Here is a 19,445-nt window from a genome sequence, read left to right as displayed (position 1 = left end):
CGTACAGTACGCATTAAAAGTTCGGAGGACCCCTTCAATTTTCGTCAATGGGGTCCCAGGGAACCCCTTCAAATTTGGGCGAATAACAGATACAAAATTGGGTAACTGACCTGTAGTGTCGTAGCCCAATCTATTGTTGTCGTCTGCTACAAGTTAAGAGTTACTTCCCTTGCACTGAGTTTTTTTTTTTTTCCCTTACCGGGAAGAGTTCCATCATGGACGTTCATGGTTCAATTAAATCATCGTCTCAGAAACGGAAAGAAAGTGAGCACTTCAAGTAAATTGAGCATAAGCTCATCACAGATGGTTGCACAGACTTCATGGGCACAGAAATCTCTCGGTTTCTAACTAGACATTACAGTGCTTTGTGCCTGAAAGGCAGTTGAACAAACTATGTTGACTTCTTGTTTTTTTTTTCAAAGTGTAAAGGGACCCCTAAGAGTTAGCCTGGGACCCCTTAGAAATCTGAAGAAGGGGTCCCTGGGACCCCAAAAAATTTAGACTTAGCAGAAGCCCTGAATATATATGTACTCTTTTGTTATTACATTCTTTAATTCATAATGAGGTATTTGCTGCGTAATTGTGTTGTAATGAGGTGTGGGCGAATGCTTATATAAATGCATGCATTCAGAAAGTACCCTTTGCAATACAGAGCCCACAACAAGACCTTTACACACTCCTGCCTCCTTTTAGTAGTTAACTGGAAAAAATCGTCTGCCATTGTAATACAAGTTTGTGGTCATATACTGGGATCATGAGTGCGTCGATGGCTGTTTGTTTTCCCTTTCTTATATTGACAACTCAGCTCCAACTTTCTGTTATCGGGTAAAGTTCTTTGTATTTCTGTATTCAGTGACGAAATTCTAAATGTTCAAAAATAAATTACGAAGAAACAACTTCGATCCAACAAAAATCACTTGTGTATCCGAAAGTGGAGACAGAGCTTGAAACAATCGACTGACATTTAAACATCGATGCTTATAGTTAACAACGACAATCTACACGAGAATTAGCCTGCGTGACTCATACTACACCCCAGCGAATGTACAATTTCACCTTTATTGAAGCGCAGCAGACGCTCATCAGAATAGCCGACTCACCCTGACCTGAAAGCCCAAAACAAGGCGATGTGTGTGTACAAGAGCCATGTGGGTTGGAGGTTGTGTGCAACCTGATGCACGAAGAGGAATAGATAGATAGAGCAATGTGGCTGCGAGCCGACAAACTCCTGTCCTGCCTGATGACTTTATTCTTTTCCATTACAGGAAGTTGCTCAGCTGGAAGAGTAAGAGGAAAGCACAAGGCTTAGAAATCATATAAAAATGAAAAGATTGTCAATAACTATAAACCCAAAAGTAGGAAGAATGGTTAAGAGTATAAAGTGACTTTTCTGTTTAAATATTTCTACTTTTCTTAAAGGGTATAATTTCATATCTTTCTGATGAGTTTGGGAAGATTCACCAAAGTAATCAATCAGTGGATGAAATCTGTTATGCTTATGAGACTGTTGCTGACTGAAACATTGTTGGTTTCAGGTTTAAGACATCAGCAGTTTCAGATGGACAGCCTTTAATGAATTCTCTTGTCTGCTGAAGCAATTGTTTAAGCTAGACACTGTTGCTTGGCTATAGTGTCATAATAGGAGAACTATAGTTTAATAGTTTTAAATGTTTCTCAGTTTTATGGAAGTTTAGGCTAAATGACTTTTGCTACAGTTCAATTTGCATTTCTATTTTGCTCTGTTTTCTTTTGCTTTTGGAAGATTTTAAAGCCCACCTTTCTGTTTCATGTTTTTTTTTTACTGAAGTAAACATAGGTATTATTTTTTAATTTCTAATGTCTTGGTACTGGTATGCAGGAATTATGCAACTGCTAGCTGAGTTAACTGAGTAAAACGTTTTCTAATCTTTTTCTGTGCTTCTTTATGGGCAAAGAACAACTTGCAAAAATTTGCCTATTTCTAATGATGGTGATTGTGATAGACTGTGAAATGAAAAGCGTGTTTAATAGTGAATTCACAAAGGCCATTAACAATTAAAGCAGCTGATTGCATCTTGTATAAAATGAAATCAAGAGATCTAGCACTAGTAAAAGCAATTCTTTTAGAGGAGAAGGGAAATAAATGGGGACCCAATGCCACCAAAAACATCACTGGGCCAAGGTTGGCCTAAGTTTGGGGCAAAATAGGCGTTACAGGGACGGTAATGAAACCCCAGGATTTGGCCAATATTGAACCAATCTTTGGCAAAAACATAGAATGATATGGCCAGAGTTAACAAAAATCTTTGGCCAGTTCTCACTTTCTATCTTTGGCTGATATTGTAACCAAAAAAAGCTTATATTGGCACAAACGTTGGGCCAATCTTAGTGTGTCTGTTGGATTAATAAATTCATAAAATATATCAGTTAAGGACTCAATAAATAATAACAGAAAGAACTGTAATACCCATTATTTATTTTTGAAATGGAAGCACATGCTTGCATTAGGATATTCCATCTGTGATAGCTAGAAAAATAAAAGACAAATACAGCAATATACTTTTAACCACTGAATACACATGAACATTAATTACAATTTTGATATATACAATTTTCTGCAGTCGTTTGTATATTACAGTGTATTGATTTATTATAAAGGTAAATCTCACTACCACCCTAACAAAGACAAATCATGTACATATTGACACATCAATATATTCATGCATGCTCCAATCTGAGGCTACCTTTTTCATGGTTTTCAACACCACTGCCTCAGTAGTCACCACCATCACTATCATCACAATAATTTTAACTTAAAAAAAGTAAAACATAAAAGAACAGTTAAATGTGAGAACAAAGATTGTTAATAAATTGTTGTTGGGTGCATTTAAGAATCTCTCTAGTCAGGGATATATATCAGGCAAACTTTAGTCAATCAATGCTTATGTAGTCAATCTATTATAATTAGCACTTATGTATGTCCATAGCCATTTGTTGAAGAAATCCCAGGTAGGATAAGCGCCAGGCTAATTGATGTAGTCAGGATTATAAAACACACAAGTAACAATCGGTCAATAATAAGAGCAAGTTGCTGCCATTCCTGGCGAATAGTATCTCGCCTATCTTGATCAGCCAGCCTCATTTCATTCTTTTCAATTGTTTGATATACCTTTTGCAATACACGCATAAACTGTTTTTCAGTGCTGTCATTCCCACCATTGGAGCTTGATATAGCACTAGATGTGAATCTGCGACTAAAACGAGGTGATAATCCTCCATTTTCAGGTAGTTTATCTACCTCATAACGTGCATAGTAGTCATTTGCTGGCACTGGTTGCTATTGAACAGAAAAATGTTACAATCAAATTATAATTAAAAGACATAAAAAAAAAACCAAACATGGATTATAAAAAATAATAAGCTTAACCTTTACGTAATATCTTGACATATTTCACATGGCCAAGTGTATTATTCCACTCACACAATCATTCTTCGCTTTCATCCAATTTGCGGGTGTCATCATTTATTGTTGATTGTTTGTTATATGGAGTTTTTTGAGTGCAGTGCATTGAGCTCATGCCCACATTGGACTGTTTAAGATAAACTAAACCACTGACCTTGTGGTCTGAGAAGGCTTGTTACTGATTTAGCTAAAATGGAAGTGATTAAAGATCCAGTTAAAATACGCCTTTTAATAAAAGATAGCAGAAAAACAGCTAGATCAATTTCCCAATGTTTTTCCGAGTTCCACTGTAGAAGCACAGAAACAATTAGACAGGGTTGTAAATCAGCATCAAAAAGAAAAAATTATCCCTGGTGCATTCGGTGAATGAAAAGCCAGAGTCGACACAGGCACCTACTAGCAAAGGGTAGGAACAATTCGAAAGGCTGCATGACCCGAACGTCGCAGAAATCTTCTAAGCTTATTATGGAGGTAAATTTGCTGCCCTGAACATGGTGGACTGCGACATAGACAAACGTTTCTCAAAAATAATTTTATGCTATTTACATGTTTATAATCTTCACTAGATGATGATGCGGCTCCCCGTACAGTGAAAATCACCTCAAGGTGGAAACACTTTCCTACTAAATAAAGCAACCAACCAACCAAACTAGATAACGAGCAGTGAAGCAAAAAGAATACATGTCAACGTGCAAGCATCTTTGAATGTCTCTCCAAGAAATTTCCTTTTACCTCTATACAGTAACAGTTTCCAGAAAGACCTTATGCAGAACATCATCACAGAATGCCAGGAAAGTGGGGTAGAGAGAATTAAAACAATTGTTCACCCTCTCCTTCCCTTTTTTCCTCCCCAAAATGTGAGTAAAAAAAAGTGTGTTCCAACGGCAAACTGGGTGGTTATAGTGCCAGGGCCGCAATACGTGAGTAAAACACAAATTAGAGGAAACATTAAAGGACCAAACAAAAATTAAATAAAACGCTAGGAACTTATTAAGAGTAATATCTTTATATTCAAGACATGCAGGAAAAAACAAATGCCTTCTCAGAATCAGCTGCAAACCTTGGCTTAAAGGTCAGTGCAAAGAAAACGAAAAGTATGAGAGTGAACGCCAGAGTCCAACACAGCATCAAACGAAATGGAGAAGAGATTGAGGAAGTTGACAGTTTCACCTATCTTAGGTCCAAAATGTCAAACACTGGGGATGTCGAGGTGGAGATTCGAGCCCGACTGGCGAAAGCCAGTCAGGCCTTCACCTCACTCAGGAGCACATGGAAGGCAAAAAACATCAGTCAGAAGATCAAGCTGAGAATCTTCAAGTCAAATGTGATCAGCACCCTCCTTTACGGATCAGAATCATGGAAGATGACCAAAACCACCACTAACAAGTTTGAAGTCTTCCAAAACAGATGCCTCCGACATCTTGAAGTGAACTCCTCCATCTTTGGTTGATGATGACATGGTCTGTCTGGTTCTTTGTGATCCCATCTGGTGATGTCCACATTGTGTTGTGGATGTCTTTGTGTTGGAAGAGTGTGCCTCCAATCAGTAGGTTGTTTTCGTCACAAAAGTCTGCCAGTCTCTCTCCGCTGTCATTGATGGTTCCAATTCCATGCTTGCCCATGACATGTTCCCTGCAGGTGTTGTCACTTTCCACCTTGGCATTAAGATCGCCAATAATGAGCAACGTATTGTGGGCTCGAACGCTCTCCGAGGCTGCCTGGAGCTGATCGTAAAAGTCATCCTTGTCTTCTGCCTCGAAGTCTTTTGTTGGTGCATAGCAAGCTAGCACTGTCAACTTGGTGTACTTTGAATGGAATCTTGCTGTCAAAAGCCTGGGACAAATCTTCCATTCCAGCAGTGCCTTTTCACTTTTCCTGTTGAGGAGTAGTGCAACTCCTTCAGAGTGCTGACCGTCTGATCTTCCTGAGAACAAGATGGTGTGTCCTGACGCTAATCTCTTTCCTGTGCCTATCCATCTGACCTCAATGACTCCCAGGATGTCCAAGTCCTTGACTAGTTGGAGCATCCTGGAAGTCTGGTACAAGGTCTGGACATTCCAGCACCCCACCCTCAACTTTTGCTTAGGATTCAGTAAATTCACTGCCGCAGTGCCAGCTCCTTCTCTGATTTGTCTGTCGTCCGTCATGTCCAGTCTCCTGCTGTGTTTCATTACCCCCTCCATCTGTGACGAATACTCTGGTGTTGGTTTGTGTAACAAGCTTTCTTTTACATGGTGGGGTTGTTAGCCCTACCACAACCTACTTTACCTCTAGGTGAGTTGTCCACCTTAGTCACCTCTTACTGGCTGGATGGCAGGGACCCTATTCTTACAATGCTCACCAGGCAAGCATACCCCGGGGTCCCACAGGGGGATCTTGCTTATAGTAAAACTAAAATACCAAGACATACTTTTGCTTTTGGTATGATCTTTCTTTAATGGCCCTTTAGGAGTGGTAGTAGTGAGGATTTTTTATGATATATAGCATAAATTGTTTTGTGAAGAAACATTTTACCTATTATGTGTCATTATATCGAGAATGATTTGCTGTCTAGCAGTAAAGATATCTGATTTTCTACAGCATTTAAATCTAAAAGCACACTATATTAGATTACCATTCCTTTTCTTGACTCAGGTTCCTCGTCTATATCCAGATGAATGAAAAGAAGCTTAGCCACAAATCCAAAAAAAATCCTCTTGATTAAAGGTGGAACTTCATGACCCCGGGCTCCTTTGTGGTGGATGTTAAGAGTGAAGACAGTCATTGCCGTTGCAAATGACACAATGGCAATAGTAATCCCATAGTAGACACCTGCAAAGCACATCAAACATTCACCTGTATTCACATACACACTTGTAGTTTGTGATAAAGAAATACTAAGAAAAGAAGTGCCTGCAGTTATTGCTAATACTACCTAGCACATACTGTGTCAAACCTACTCTAAAAGTGATGCGCAGTAACCTCTTTTTCTATTCAATAAGTACACTATTCAATATTACATTTACTACACACCAAAGACTTGTCATTTAAAGGCACCTTTCATTCTTAAAGACATATTCATTCAGTAAAGAAGGAGAAACAGAGGTAGACGTGGAGGTAGAAAGAAAAGACGTGAAGAAAGATCAAGAGAGTGATGGGAGGACAGAAGTACTGAGGACATTCCAGCTTCCACTATTTGTGCTTATAATAATAAATGAATGTGTGGTTTCCATAGTAATTTACAAAGGTCTAACTTATTACTTAATATACTGTGATATATTTCTATATCTATATTTCAAGGTCATTTAGAAGGTCATATATTAGACGTATATTGTCCACAATATTCCTGCCTTTTATAAAACCCTTTTGATCAGTGAGAATTATTTTGGGTAAGACATTATTTATTCTATTTCCAATGCATGAGGATGCAATTTTGTATGTAACATTAAGTAAAGAGATTTGCATCCAGTTTTTATGTACTGTTTAGGTTTCCCTTCTTTTGTGATACAGAAAATGATACCATCTTTGAGTTAAGGATAAATAACCTTTTAGATAGCCATGATAACATACCAGAAAACGACCAATATTATTAAAGAAGAATTTTCAAAAATCTCATGTAAAATCACTACCTGAGTTTTTATTATTCATTAATCGTAGCGCTGCATGGGCTTCCCTGTAGGTGATGGGCCCTTCTAGTAACATAGTTTCTTCTTTATTTAATTTCAATGCTTTAATTCTACTACCAACATATTTAACTCCATAGCTATTATATTCTGCTGCCAGTATAACCTTTTATAAAAAGCCTTTGTTTCATTTACCGTTTTATTGTCCTCATAGACGATCTCTCCATATTCTCTCTCCAAAAAATACATGTTCTTTGCTAAGAAATTTCTGTTTTCTAAATTACAGAAGTACTTGGTGTATCCAAATGTACCCTTGAGTGAAACATCATGCCATTTAATTTCTTTTCCTGTATCCCTAGCCTAATTTTTTTTCTTACAATCGTGTAAGACTGCCTGCACACACGTTCTGGCGAAAAGATAAACAGCAGAAGGAATGGCTGACTTTAAGGACCTGGCAAAAGATAGAGGAAAGGAAAGAGCTGAAGCAGAATACCAACCAATGTCAAGACCAGAAGGAAAAAGAAGAGCTCAGAGCAAACAACTGGGAGATAAACAGAGAAGTAAAGAACAATGCAAGAGATGACAAGAGACTATACGAAATTAAAAGAATTCTGTCAGGAAGGAAAAAAAAACCAATGCGTGCAGACCAATAAAGAATAAGAATGGCAGCATCATCACCTTGAATGCAGAAGAAAGATCACGCTGAGTGGAACATTTTGATGAAATACTTATTAACTGATCACCACCAATAATCACTTTGGACATTGCCTTAGCTGCCGAAAAGCTCCAAGTAAACACCAAGTAAACACCAACCAAGGCAGAAATCACCAAAGCCATCAAGTCCTTGAATTCTGGCAAAGCAGAAGGCCCAGATGCCATTCCTGCAGAAGCACTCAAGGCAGACCCAACAGCTACAGATCTATACCCCCTGCTGCAGAAAAATTTGGGAACAGGAGCAACTTCCAGCAGACTGGAAGCTTGGCTACCTAGTAAAGCTAATCAAAAAAGGCGACCTGACACAGTGCAGCAATTGGCGTGGATTTACGCTTGGATTTGTCCATGCCTAGCAAGGTGCTGACCAGAATCATCCTGGAGAGACTGAAGAATGCCCTAGACAAGAGACTGAGGCAAGAACAGGCAGGCTTTCGGCAGGGAAATCATGCACAGACCAAATCGCTACAAAAAATATTATTGATCAGTCCATCAAATGGCAGTTGCCACTATACGTAACTTTTGTGGCTTTAGAGAAGGCTTTTGACTGAATGGACAGAGAAACCATCTAGAAACTGATGCAGCACTACGGATTTCCACTGAAGCTCATTGCCATCATCCGGCAGCAGTATGAGCACGACATGCAAGGTGATCCACAATGGAAAGCTGACTGACCCCTTTGCAGTGAGGACTGGAGTGAGGCAAGGTTGTATGCTCTCACCGACAATCTTCCTGATCGTCATAGACTGGATCATGAGAAGAACAACCTCTATCAGCAACACGGCATTCAGTGGACCTTCGCCATGCAACTTGAGGAGCTCGGCTTTGCAGATGACATCAGCCTGTTGTCCCACAAGCAACAACATGCACAGACAAAGCTCACTCGGCTCTCAGAAGAAGCAGCGATGACTGGCCTGACCATCAACATCAAGAAGACGGAGGTAATGCGGGTCAACAACAAGCAAGAAGCCCCACTACAACTACATGGGGAATGTATTACAGTCTGACCGTTTCGCCTACCTTGGCAGCATAGCAAAGATGGAGGAACAGATGAAGATGTAAGAAGCCGAATAAACAAAGCCAGGCATGCATTCCACACCTTACTACCTATCTGGAACTGCAAGGCTTTATATTTACACACCAAGATCCGCATCTTTAACACAAATGTAAAGTCAGTCCTTCTGTATGGATCTGAGACATGGCGAGTGACAAATGCCATCACTAACAAAATACAGACATTCATCAACAGATTCCTGCGCCACATCCTTAACATTAGATGGCCCGAGAAGATCTCCAATACAGAACTGTGGTAGACAACCAACCAAAAACCTGCCAGCCAAGACATCAAGAAACTGAAGTGGGGCTGGATCGGTTACACCTTGCAAAAGCCGGCCGACAATTTAACAAGACAAGCTTTGGGCTGGAACCCACAGGGGAGGCGCAGGGTTGGGAGACCCATACAGACATGGAGGAGATCGGTCCACAGAGAGGCAGAGACAGCTGGCATGACATGGTCCCAACTGGAAAGGGACGCCCAGCATGGGTCCGATGGCGGAGTGTGGTTGCGGCCCTATGCTCTACTGGGGGCGTGTAGAAACAAGAAGAAAAGAAGCATGTTACCGATGTGGACTAACGTTCAGTACCATGATCTCTGTCATGTCTGTTTACAGTGCTTATACCATTTTTATTATGGTTGACTGTCATCAGAAGAACGTTTTTTGCTTTTATGTTGTATAAAAGAAATCCTAGTTGTAGATGCATTGAAGTAGTTCTATTTGTAAGTATATGATAACATAGAGAAAAATGTTGTTTGCACCTATGCTGAAGTAGCATAAGACGTTCGTGATATTAACATAAAGTAATGAGAACTGTTTCACAACTGCATGTATATACTTCTTCAATTACTCTATGCTGTATTATGTAGAGCAGAACATTTGCTCATTTAAACGAACAGGTCATCTGCTGTAAGCAGGAAGTTGAATTTAGTTTTTAAGTGGTGTGAAGAAATTAATTCGTGTGAAACTTTTTTTAACTCACCTCACAACAAAGGATGAGCATAGCGACGTGAGCAAGAGAGCCCTGACGCTAGCCATGCTAGAAGAAAGGTACCCCCAGGAATCATGGATAAGGCCTACACAGACGGGTCAGCCACAGACGCTATCCAGAGGGGAGGCCGGCGTGTACATCCAGTTCCCAAATGGACAGTGGCAGGCAGCAGCAATATCAACTGGCCTCCACTGTACAAACTATAGAGCAGAAGTAGAAGCCCTGGTCACGCAGCAAACATCATCAGCAGCAGAGCAGACCATGACAGCCAGGTCGTCTTCCTGACCGATGCTCTGTCGGTGCTGCAGGCAGTCAACAATAACAAAACTGCCAGACCTGGAAGCCGCGCTGCTAAACATCAAGTGCCTCAGAACGGCCTCTGCAGTGGATCCCATCACACTGCGGGATAGATGGGAATGAGGAAGCTGACAGGATGGCTAGGTTGGGTGCAGAGGACGAGCAAGAAGACAATGCAGTCAACATGTCAGAGATGAAAACCATCATTAAGTCTCTGTACAGGCCACAGCAACCACTAGACAGTTACCATCAGCTGTCCAGACCGGACCAGGTCGCTATCTTCCGCCTCAGGACCGGGCACAACAGGCTGCTCACCACCTACACAGGAAGTTGCACCTCGTGCCGTCCCGAGATGCTCATGTGGAGAGGCAGACCAGACTGTAGAACACATCCTACAGGACTGTAGGAATCTCGTACCCTGAGGAAAGAGACGTAGCCACAGTCGGAGACCCTGCACAACAAGCTGTACGGGCCAGTGGAGACTCTACAGAAGACCACCAATTTCATATCAAGAGCTGGTCTCCAAGTGTGAAAGAGGCGAACGAAAAAAAAAAAAAAATTGACATTAGAAGACAGATATACAAACCTATCAAAGGAAGATCATCAGAAGTTGGTGGCATTTTGTCAGCTACAATCATCAAGAAGACGGTCATTGAAAGAAGTGTTGTGATACCCATTGAAATTTTTTCTCCAGAGTCTGAAGGCATGTAAAAACCTAGTAATGCCACAAGAGTTATAAGTAAGCAAGGAACCACCATATTAAAAACGTAGAACAATGGTCGTCTGCGTATTAGAATGTAGTTGTTTGATGAAAATATAGGGGTTCTTCACAACATGAGAAGATTGTCACCTGCACAAAAGAAACAAGCCATATGTTACACATTGTAGGTAGTGACTTAAATGAATGATGTGCAACACTGAGACAATGAACAACGAAAACTGTGTGTACACATATCCTTAAATACAGTGGCAGCACGAACTTGTATTACTGGACTGTACGGAGATTTTTTTCCAGTTTACTAAAACGAAGCTGGTGTATGCAAAGCTTCCGTATAACAAAACATTTGCTGTTAGGCTCACAGAGAGTAACAGCGGAAACTTCACAAGAGGCTGATACACCAATACGTGTCTGTGGTGGCAGTGGGAGATTTGCACTATTATGTGTAAAACTTTCCATGTTATCAAAATTCACAGTAAATACTCAAATATTTGTTACTCTGATTTATTTACAGATACTGAAACAGATGGGATGATTTAAAGCTATGGTGAGGCAGATCCCTCTGTGAGCGTGGAGAACAATTAAAGGTGATTAAAATTTGAAAGACAGAGGGACAGATGCAAATTTCATGTAGATATAATTATTTCTCTTTCTATCTCTCTCTTTCTTTCACACACAAACATAAAACTAAAAACCACACACACAATGAAGGAGGGTCAGGTCAGGTCAGGTCAGTCCCATGCCCGGTCCGGGCGTAGGGGGGACCGTCCGGCAGCAGCAACAGACAGAATTTTCCACCCGGTCCTGTCTTGATCAGATGAGATGCAGGTCTGGCATCTCGCGTTCGGTCCATTCTTTGATGTTGGTGACCCAGCTTTTCCTCGGACGACCACGACGACGGCTCCCTTCGAGGGTTCCTTGTAGGATCGTCTTGGACAGGGTGTTGTGGCGGGTGACGTGAACCGAACAGGCGAGTGCGCCGCTTCACTGTTGCCAGAAGGGGTTCATGTGGGCCCACGAGAGAGGTTACGGTGTTCCGTCGTATTCGTTGGTCTTGTGTTGCGCGGTAAGAGATGCGGAGCAGCTTCTCAGGCACTTGTTCTCAAAGCCTGGAGTTTCTTTTCCGTTGTGGCCAGCAGCGTCCAAGTTTCACAGCCGTAGAGGTAGGATTGACACTACGAGGACTTGTACAGCCTGTGCTGGTACTGAAGCTGATTGAGTTGCTTCGCCAGATCCTGTCCAGCCTGGACATTGCGGATGTTGCCATACCAATCCTGATACGGATCTCTGCTGTACAGCAACCATCTCTAGTCAGGGTGGTACCCAAGTACTTGAAGCTGTTGACCTCCTCCAGTTTCTGGCCGTTCATGACGATGTTGCTGCTGCTGTCGGTGGTGGAAATAATCATCACTTTGCTTTTTTCTGAGCTTATTTCCATGCCATAGGCCCTCGCTCGCCTGGAGAGTCTGTCTGTCAAATCCTGAAGTTCGTTATTACTGCCTGCCATGAGGTCAATGTCATCTGCAAAGCGGAGGTTGCACAGGGGTCTTCCACCAATGGAGATTGAGGTAAGGTGGTTGTGGAGGGTTTCTTGCATGATTTTTTCAAGGAAGATGTTAAAAAGGATGGGAGAGAGTAGGCGTCCTTGACGGACCCCGATCGTCATCGCGAAGAACTCGCCTAGTTGGTTGTTAAGTAGTACCGCGCTAGAGGCGTTCTTGTAGAGTGCTGCTACCATCTGGATCAGTCCCTCCTCTATGTTGAATGATCTCATGACCTGCTAGAGTCCATCGTGCCAGACACAATCAAAAGCTTTTTTGAAATCGATGAAGTTATGGTATAGTTCACGTTGATGCTCCAGGTGTTTTTCTATCATAACACGGCAGTTAAAGATCTGTTCTATCGTGCTTCTTCCAGCCCTGAAGCCAGCCTGTTCTTCTGCCATCAGTTCCTCTGCAATAGGTTTTAAGCGGTTGAGGATGATTCTGAGCATTACTTTGCTTGGGTGACTTATCAGACTGATGGTTCTGTAGTTCTGGCACTGCTTCAGGTTCCCTTTCTTAGGGAGTGGGATGATGATAGACTGAGCCCATTCTTCTGGCCATTTCTTTTCTTCCCATATTTTTTGACACAGTGAAGGCCTTGGTCGTTGCGTCTCCTCCATGCTTCAGCAGCTCAGCAGGTATGTTGTCCACACCAGGTGACTTTCCTCCCTTCAGACTGTGCATAGCTTCTCTCACCTCATCAGTGAGGACTGGCAGGTCTTCAGCCTCTCTTGTCCCAGTCTGGTGATGCTGGAGAATGTTGGTGTCTGGTTCGATCTTGTAGTTGTACAAGTCTTGGCAATATTCAGTCCAACGGCTTAGTACAGCAGCGTTTTCCGTAAGGAGCTGTCCGGCGCTGTCTTCGATGACTGTGGATGTTCGCTGCTGAGTCTTGGTGAGTGCCTTCAGTGTTTCATATGCCTTCTTGCTGTCTCCGCTTGCCATGCCTACTTCCACGCTGCAACACTGGTCTTCGATCCAATCTTCTTTTGCCTCCTTCATCCTTGTTCTGATCTTCTGGTTGACAAGTCTGTACTTGTCTGCTGACGTCGGGTCTCGACCTCTCTCTTTCTTCAAGGCTCTCCTTACGTCGCAAAGATCAAGGATGTCGTCTGTTACCCAGGGTTGTTTGCGCTTCCTCTGCTTCCCCAGCACTTCGTCTGCAGTAGAGAGTAGCACCTCTTTGATACTTCCAGCAAGGGTGTCTATGTGTCGCAGTCTATAGTAGCCAGGGCTGCAAATTTGCCCCCACCTGGCCTGGAAGATCTCTCTTTCCGGATCTTTGAGCTTCTCAAGGTTTGAATCGGATGCGAGGGCTTTTATTGTTGTCACGTCTCAACTTCAGTTTCAACTTGAGGCTAGTGAGGACAGGTTGTGGTCGCTGCCTATGTCAGCGCCAGGAAAGGACCTCGTTTGTGCTTGTTGATGCTTGATTTGAAACGCTGAGGCAGCAAGATGAAGTCAATCTGGTTATGGACCAGACCTCCCGGCGAATGCCACGTTACAGTTCTTGACTTCTTGTGCGGGTGGAGGGTGTTGGCAATGGTGAGACGGTGGCTCTGAGCGAAGTCTAGTAGCCGTAGGCCTTTTGCGTTGGTGTTGCCTAGGCCAAACTTGCCGACTGTTCCTGCCCATTGTTGGTAAGCGTCAGGTCCGATCGTAGCATTCCAGTCGCCAAGGACAAGCAAGATGTCTTTCTTCGGAGTTTTCTTGATGATGTTGTCCAGCTCCTCTTAGAATTCCTCAACCTCTTCATCTTCGTGTTCTGATGTTGGGGCGTACACTTGTATGATGGTGATGTGTGTGCGTCGAGCAGAGATTCGGATGGAGTAAGTCTGCTAGAGACTGGGGTGCAGCTGATGACAGTTCCAATCAACCTCCTTCCTGACAATGAAAGCGACACCACGTTCATGCTTGGTTTCTTTCTCCGCTGAACCAGAGCTTGTGGCCTTCATCTGTAGTTGACTCCCCGAAACCAGTCCATCGGACTTCCGCAAGTCCCACTAGTCCCAGCGGTAACGCTGTAACTCGTGTGTGAGTTCTTTCACTTTGCCGCATTGATAGAGTGTGCGAACATTCCATGTTCCGATAGTGGTTCCTTGTGTTAGGCAGCTTGATTGTAGACTTGGGTGTAAACTTGGTTCCAGTAGCACACTTGTCGCCCCCTCCCGGGAGACCACCAGAGGGGTGCGCGGTCGTTGGTGATCCGGGCCTCGACCGATCCGGCATGTTGGTTCTTTTCTGTTGTGCGTCCATGAGTCCTTTCAGTGGGCTTTGGCGAACTTGGTGGCGCCCATCTCCTCTCCAAGTATTTGTATTGACGTGCATAAGAACACGTCAGCCCCTCACAGCGTTTGGCCCGCCAGCAGAAGCGGTTACCGGGGTGTGGCTAGGTTAAGGACCTGGAGCCAGCTGTGAGAGTTGAATGCCATGTGAGGACCAGTGCTCCCGTCTGTCCCAGGGGACACTGCTGCTGGAAAGTCAAAGGTGCTACCTCTACATATACACCCCAGACACCACAATGAAGGCACATGGAGCATATTCTAATTATTCAAATTCTTCTAATTACTCCTACTCATTTCTGTCTTTCGTTTTTATGCTTTCAACATTCATTCACTTGCTTGAATAGGCAATCTGTGTAAATGTCTGTTAAGAGTGGTGCAGCCCTACATTCTAGTAGATATAATTATACAGTTAGGCAAATGCCAATGCATAGAAATTTACTGATTTATCAAATGCTCATTACTGTAGGTTTTTAAAAAAAAAATCCATAATGTATTTTTTTTCTCTTGAAGCTTGAGACCATCTATATCACATGTCTGTTAGTTTTAATTTTTGTTTGAATGCCTTTGGCTTTGGTTGTGTTTATCAATTTTTGTATGTTCCCCATTAAGTCTGCTTCTTTGTTTTTCATGGTTCTTCCCACTTCCTATAATAATAGTTTGGATTCTCTTTTAAAACTTATTTACCTGCCGTTCTTGTAGATATTCCAATAGCTGCCATTCTGTACTGTTCATATAATTAGTGAGGTCACCTTGTCTGTCACCTTGAGTTAATAGGTTAAGTGAATAGGCATCGTAAGTCCAGGAGGCATATTCAAGGCTGCAGTTCTGTGTGTCGAATGGAAAATACTTAACATTGATGGCACAGGAACTTTTAAAAATGACCATGGACAGCCAGGTTACGTTTCCATCAGATGTCACAATCACATTAGTGCTTACTGACTCAGATGTGATGTGGGCACTGATTATGACAGAAAAAATATTATATTTAGTTTCAACTATTTTTTCATGTATTTTAAAAACTAACACACTAATATAAAAATTAGATTTTAAATTATTGTTTTATTTAAACAAACACAATTTGTCAAAATCAACAATGGCAAACGGTGCTGTTAAATTTACACAGAATGTATGAAATTGTTATATATATATCTGTCAAGATTCATCGCAATGATCAGAGGGTGGAAATATAAATCCGATTTTTATTTTATTAAAAATAGCAATGCCTAACGGCATAATACTAAGTTGCTGACAAATTCAGGAATCAAATTCTATGAATATTTTCTGGGTAACATATAATTTCTTTGTTCTAGAAATCAGTCATTTTTCATCTTATATTAAAACCATAAGAGCAGCTGGCAGATAAATAATCCGTGTTTGATCAGCTTACCATGCCAATATTACATCGTGGATATAAAGTCAGTGAAAGCGTACAAGTTTGAGCATGAAGAGCAAAACAACCGATTACAGTGTAAGCTAGAACATCTTGCCAGACGTGAAGAAAAGACGAGTAAAAGGTGCGTTTTGCAGCATGGGACATTGATTCCGAAGTAACAGTTTTCGGAGAAAACAACCCAGATGTAAAAATTAGCACTGTTGCAAGATAAACGTTTATAAATATCATTAAAGGGGGTTGCAGAATATATTATTTATTACAGGAATGAACCTTTACAGAGACAGAAATGTGCAGAGTGATGTTTTGCCTATTATCTTAAATTTAAACGTAATATGATAACCAATTCATCAAACAAATACAAAAAGCATTAAAAAAGAAAGAATAAAATTATTACTTATTCTACGACCAGCCCACATAGCGAGAGAAAGAATGAAGGGAAATATAATTTTACTTCTTGAAGTGCCAGTCGCAGTTTCATTTGAAGCAGAACAGTCTCCTCTGACTCACGGGATAAGTGTGATGACAGATGCAAGGCACGCATGTCGAAAAACTCCATATGACACTGATGGTATTATTTTGGCAGTTTCGACCCAAAAGGTTCTTTATCTTCAGCACATCACCAAAGAGGATGACGTGTGCACCCAGCGGCACGAAGTAGTGGGGGCGAGAGGATTATGAAAGTATAGATGCCTCAGATGTCAGCATTGAAGAGGATGCTCACGAAACACTAACGAGGGGTGGCACGTCGCTAAAAGTATGAAAGCTGGGATAAAAAAAAACAACAAAAAACTGGCGCAAGGCAGTAAAGCGAACCTCGGCAAGACGTGGCGCCCTCAGCTCAGTGACAAGACAGCAGTGGTCAGGGATCATGTTTATTGGTGTATTGAATATTGCGACGTCTTTCTGACGTTCACTTTACTACCCTGCGCCAGTTTTTTTCATCCAAATTTTTATACTTTTAGCAATGTGCCACCTCTCGTTAATGTTTCTTACACCTTTATTTGTCACTAACTTATTGATTGCCACGTTACGCTCGTGAACATGTTCTTGAATTATAACACCTGACGTCTTCATACTTTCATACATCTTCTCGTAGCCCACTGCCTCGTGATGCGGGGTGCACACGTCATCCTCTTTGGTACATTTTTTCACTTAAAGAATAACTGTCACCTAGCGGAGACTAGTTACAGAATACAGACGATATTATGTCCGTTAGGACAACCAAAGATTCTCAGCACATGTCCACCCAGTTTTGAAATCTTCACTAGGAGCGAAGAGGTGCACGAGACTGCATGTGAATGAACGCAATCTACAAATAATGTCCTTCATCTTGTCGTGCTCACCAACAGACAAACATATTTGGACCATGGAGCCACTTTGGTAGATGATGAATGGGCTCTGTGTTACAGGTGTGAACTGTTGCCCATTTGTAAAGGTACGAACATTTCACCCAAACACAGATGTACTTTTTGCCAGTCACCAGGAGAATAAACTAAAAATGTTGAATATTATCATTCCTTATGAATACAGAAAGATATAAAGAGATAAAGACAGATCGATAGACGAAAGCAATGAAATAAACTTTTAAAATTCAGTTGTGTTTGTGTCATTTCCGCTGTTCATCTTTGTCTCCCTTATTTTTCTCTCAGTTTGATGAAGAAGAAGAAGAAGAAGAAGAAGAAAGGAGACTTATAACGCGCAAAATCCGAATCCTAGGGAAACGCTATGGATGAATACATTCGATTGTCGGTCCTAACCAGGAGCGGACTGGAGCTTTAGAGCGGTCCGGGCATTATTTACAGAGCGGCCCTTCTCGATCATGATGCTTCTACGTGCATAATATTATTCTATAGAACAAAATAGGCCCACCAGACATTACCCTAATGCCCGACTGGCCAGTCCGCCACTGGTCCTAACCCTGAAAGTATGTTCATTTGGAAGTCATTTCACTTCAGCTTTCTAAACGCCAGCAGTAAGGGTAGCAATTAGGGAAAACTGACCACTTGTAAAACTCAGCACCGTGTACTCCTACCTTCCCTCGCACGGGCGAAACCATAAAAAAAACGCCCACAAGACGTTCCGCCTTTAACAAGTGGAAAATAAAAAAATACTACAGTGTGGACACTAACGTACAATAATGTGCAAGCAGGTCGCACTCAAAATTTAGGTGGAATGCACACATAGACCATAGATGTAATCTCGGATTAGAAGCCGAATATTGATATCCCCACTTATGAGGACAATGACAATTCTTTATTTACGAGGGGTAAAATAAGTAACAGCGCTTTTTTCCATTTAGCCCTCGCCCTTTACAGGGAAGGAAATTAACTACTGTACATAAATGAAGTAATTAAGCATTCTAGCAAAAAAATTGTAGTAAGCATAAAGAAGGGTGGATATGTACAAGGTGATGGTTAAGAAGATATATGCATATATTTACAAGGTCACCTGGAGTTGGGAGGAATCTATAGAGGCCTCATCTATATGTCTTGAAAGTGTTTAGATAGATGGCGTCGAAAGCAGTTCAGGGAGTGCAATTGCTTGAGATGGAGAGGAAGGCTGTTCCATAGCACGCTTCCTGAGAATTTCAGACTTGATTTGAAGAGGTCTAGTCTAGGAAAGGGGATATTCAGTTTTGGGAAGGTTCTAGAGGAAAATAGTAGAAGATGTTGAAGTCCCCTAGCAGCATGTATTCTTTGGATTCAAGGAGCACGGCATCTAGCATGGAGCTGAAGTGGTCCGTCCACTCGGCTCGTTCGTTAGGGTTTCTATAAATGAATCCTATAAGAAGTGGAGACGTATTTTTCAGTTTTACTTCTAGCCAGATTGACTCTACGTTGTAGTTTCCTAGGTGGTGCAGCCTCTTAGTGTTGAGTGCTGTGCTGATGTAGGCGATTAAACCAGCTTCATGTTTGCGTGTGTACCCAGGAATAGCGATGTCGTTAAGGGAGACAAGTTCCGTAACCCGGGCTTCAGACGGCAAAGATGTGGAAGGGGGTTCCAAAGTTGAATATGAATGATTCTACCTCAAGTATTTTGTTTAGGGCGGTATTAATGTTTAGGTGGCCTATACGAAGCCCATCTTTAGTAGGCCTATTAGGTGGTCTATTAGTTGGCATTTCCTGAGGAATTGAGAAGTCTAATTATATGAGGCTATAGAGTACTTGAATTCCAGGACCTAAGTTTTTAGTAGGGAAGGAATTTAGCAAACAAAAGTAATCTAGTAAATGATAGTGAGAAGATAAAAATAGACTCTAGACAATCTGAACTTTGTTTGATCCTTTTCATTGGCTCGTGCGTCTATGCAGAGACTAAGCCAGGGGTCTCAAACACGCGAAACATTTTTGTGCGGCCCGCGGCCACGTCCACGGTGTACATGTATGTTGTGCTTGGTGATTAACTCCCGC

At 41.9% G+C, this 19,445-nt stretch overlaps 1 protein-coding gene across 1 annotated transcript in view; it reads right to left on the bottom strand.

Annotated features, from left to right (window-relative positions):
• Window positions 1-2,438: 2,438 nt before the first annotated feature.
• LOC112564775 (neuronal acetylcholine receptor subunit alpha-10-like) overlaps window positions 2,439-19,445 on the bottom strand; it is a 74,647-nt gene continuing 57,640 nt past the window's right edge. The window contains 5 exon segments of the mRNA XM_025239843.1: window positions 2,439-3,316; window positions 6,057-6,253; window positions 10,685-10,904; window positions 10,907-10,948; window positions 15,330-15,603. Coding sequence (XP_025095628.1) covers window positions 2,951-3,316; window positions 6,057-6,253; window positions 10,685-10,904; window positions 10,907-10,948; window positions 15,330-15,603 — 1,099 coding nt within the window. The 3' untranslated portion in view covers window positions 2,439-2,950.

The sequence above is a fragment of the Pomacea canaliculata genome, linkage group LG5 (genome assembly GCF_003073045.1).
Source record: "Pomacea canaliculata isolate SZHN2017 linkage group LG5, ASM307304v1, whole genome shotgun sequence".
NCBI classification, from domain to species: Eukaryota; Metazoa; Mollusca; class Gastropoda; order Architaenioglossa; family Ampullariidae; genus Pomacea; species Pomacea canaliculata.
Note: the sequence above shows the minus strand (reverse complement) of the source record. Positions and strands in the feature narration are given on the sequence as shown.